The following is a 2,347-nucleotide window of genomic DNA, read 5'->3' as shown; positions in this document are numbered from 1 at the left end:
AAGTTCTTCAGATATAAGAAGTAGTAGCGGATTTAGACAGAAAGCATAGAGGCGCTCCTATAAGAACCAAAATTAAAGTTAATTTTATATTTATATAGAATTGTCAGTTGTGCAATGTTCGCCAATGTGATACCTTGAAATAGTATTTTGACATAAAACTAAAATCTTAATGTTTTGATGAAAAAGTGATACTTTCCGACGGCCAATTTTTTTTTTATTGTTCAATTATGTGAAAGAGGCACATTGTGTCTTAAAGGGGCGCTAATTTAAGAAGTACAGGGTCTAGGCAAAAATGTGTAAACCCGCTACTGTGATAAGAAGCGATTATATTTATTAATTTAATGCTATAATATTAATTCATTAGGGTAAGGAATAATAATATATGTGCAAAATAATTGTGAAAAATGTATTATTAGGAAAACTATATATGAATTCTCACAAAGATATAAGAAAAAGATTAATATTTTTGCATGAAAATTGTAGAATAGTAATCAGAAGCAGAATTAAAAATTAAGATTGTAATATGTAGGGTAAGAAGCATTTGCAGGTATAGGTTTAAATAAAAGTAATAAATTGAAGATGGATTCTTAGCCAGTAATTATAAGGTATGGTTGAATATGTGTGGTCGAGTAAAATTAAACCAAATTCCTTGTTGGCAGGTAAGCTAAGTAATACAATATCTTTTTCTTCTATTATTACGTTATTTTAATTATTATTTTACAATTTTCAACAATGAGCAATTTAGCAATTAGATTTACGAATTATGATAATTTGATTATGATATATTTATGATCGTAAGTACTGCAATAATTATCAAACACAAAGCAGGGTGAAGTTTTGGATAACTCCATTTGAGTGATTAGGTGTTATCATTAGTATCATCTTTTTGTTTTCATGATGCTGCTTAATTATCTTGACAGCTGTCAGATAATTATCTAAAAATGCTGCCCAGTAAACACAAGTTACATGTAACGTATCTGTTAGTTGTAATTTCCCAATAATACATATAAACTGTAACATAACACTCGTATTTTATATATATACGTCTTACTTATTATATACAATATATTAGTCATATTTCATTCGAGCTGCGATTAACATGCATTTTAATATGATTCTCTTTAGTGATAATAAATTTTTAATTGTTTTTTCATCCAATATCGAGACAAATTCCTTCTACGTCTTGGGATTTTACAACATCAAATCTGTTAATCTGATTTTTTTTCTTGGACGTGAAGGGATTGACATTTTGAAATTGTATTGCTGAGGATGAACTGAAACGTACTATTTTTTGGAATAAAGATTTAAGATTACGTACTAACTACCACGCTGACTTTTATTCGCACTAATTTTTTGGATTTTTTGTTATGGTTATATTGTTGTGAGTGGGAAATTACAACTAACAGATTACGTTACATGTAATTTTGTGTTTCACTGGGTGGTTTACTTTTTGATGGCGTTACTGCCGTAAGACTAACTTAATAACGCTACAAGCGTCTAACTTGCACCAAGTCTTGCTGATACATCAGAAATCGCGATTGCCAACCACTTGCTTGCTCCCTACCGTCCTCTCACGACGGTACCAGCAACCATACAGCAGTTATGCTGAATCCGGAGACATGAATGCCCGCATCGCGTATACAACGAGTCGGATGAAGAGGGAATGGCCACTACGGCCACTTCCATCCCCACCAGCAAGCCGAACATCTGAGCGTCCCTCGGAGTAGCTCGGTGAGCGCAGTCATTATTGCGCCAGTCTAACACCCGCCAGCGATCTTCCTCGTCGCGGTCATACTGACTTTCTCAGTCGATTTCCGAGACTTATTTCGTGATACCAACGCGCCAGCAAGGGCGTGCGTGCGAAAGGAAAACGGCCTCGTGTGGTACGTCTCGTGGTCACCTCGCGAGCGCGCCTGACTATCGCGTCACGGTATCTCGGCGGATACGATGAGACTCTTCTCGGAGAACGAGGAAAATGTGACGTGAGAGACTGGCCTTCGGCGGGTCCTTCGGCGAGTGCGACACGCTCTGCAACTCAGTCAGTACGCGCGGACGCGGATCATCCTGCAAAATGACCGTCGCGATGAGGAGGTTGCTGCCGACGGCGGCGGTGTGCTGTTGGCTCCTGGCGCTCAATGTTGGCCAGGTAAGTACGAGGAACTGTTATCCCAGAGACGAGAATTCCACCGTTTCAAACGCGCCACCGAACGCGCCGGAAACCGCGCGTTTGTGTGCGGATGTGCTGTCAAACGATTCCGCGGGAAACCCAGCTGTATTGAGTAACTCATTTAAAAAAAAAGCGAACTCGATCAACAGATTTGGAAATATACAAAAATATAAATATAAA

General features: G+C 37.9%; 1 protein-coding gene across 2 annotated transcripts in view; it reads left to right on the top strand.

The window, feature by feature from the left end:
* Positions 1–1,737: 1,737 nt before the first annotated feature.
* The window catches only part of LOC108751234, a 36,615-nt gene continuing 36,005 nt past the window's right edge, over positions 1,738–2,347 (top strand). For both annotated transcript variants that reach the window (XM_018491313.1, XM_018491312.1), the window contains exon 1: positions 1,738–2,146. In XM_018491313.1, the coding sequence (XP_018346815.1) occupies positions 2,072–2,146 (75 nt within the window). In that variant the 5' untranslated portion in view covers positions 1,738–2,071. The remainder of the gene's footprint in view (positions 2,147–2,347) is intronic.

The sequence above is a fragment of the Trachymyrmex septentrionalis genome, unplaced genomic scaffold (genome assembly GCF_001594115.1).
Source record: "Trachymyrmex septentrionalis isolate Tsep2-gDNA-1 unplaced genomic scaffold, Tsep1.0 scaffold42, whole genome shotgun sequence".
Classification (NCBI taxonomy): domain Eukaryota; kingdom Metazoa; phylum Arthropoda; class Insecta; order Hymenoptera; family Formicidae; genus Trachymyrmex; species Trachymyrmex septentrionalis.
Note: the sequence above shows the minus strand (reverse complement) of the source record. Positions and strands in the feature narration are given on the sequence as shown.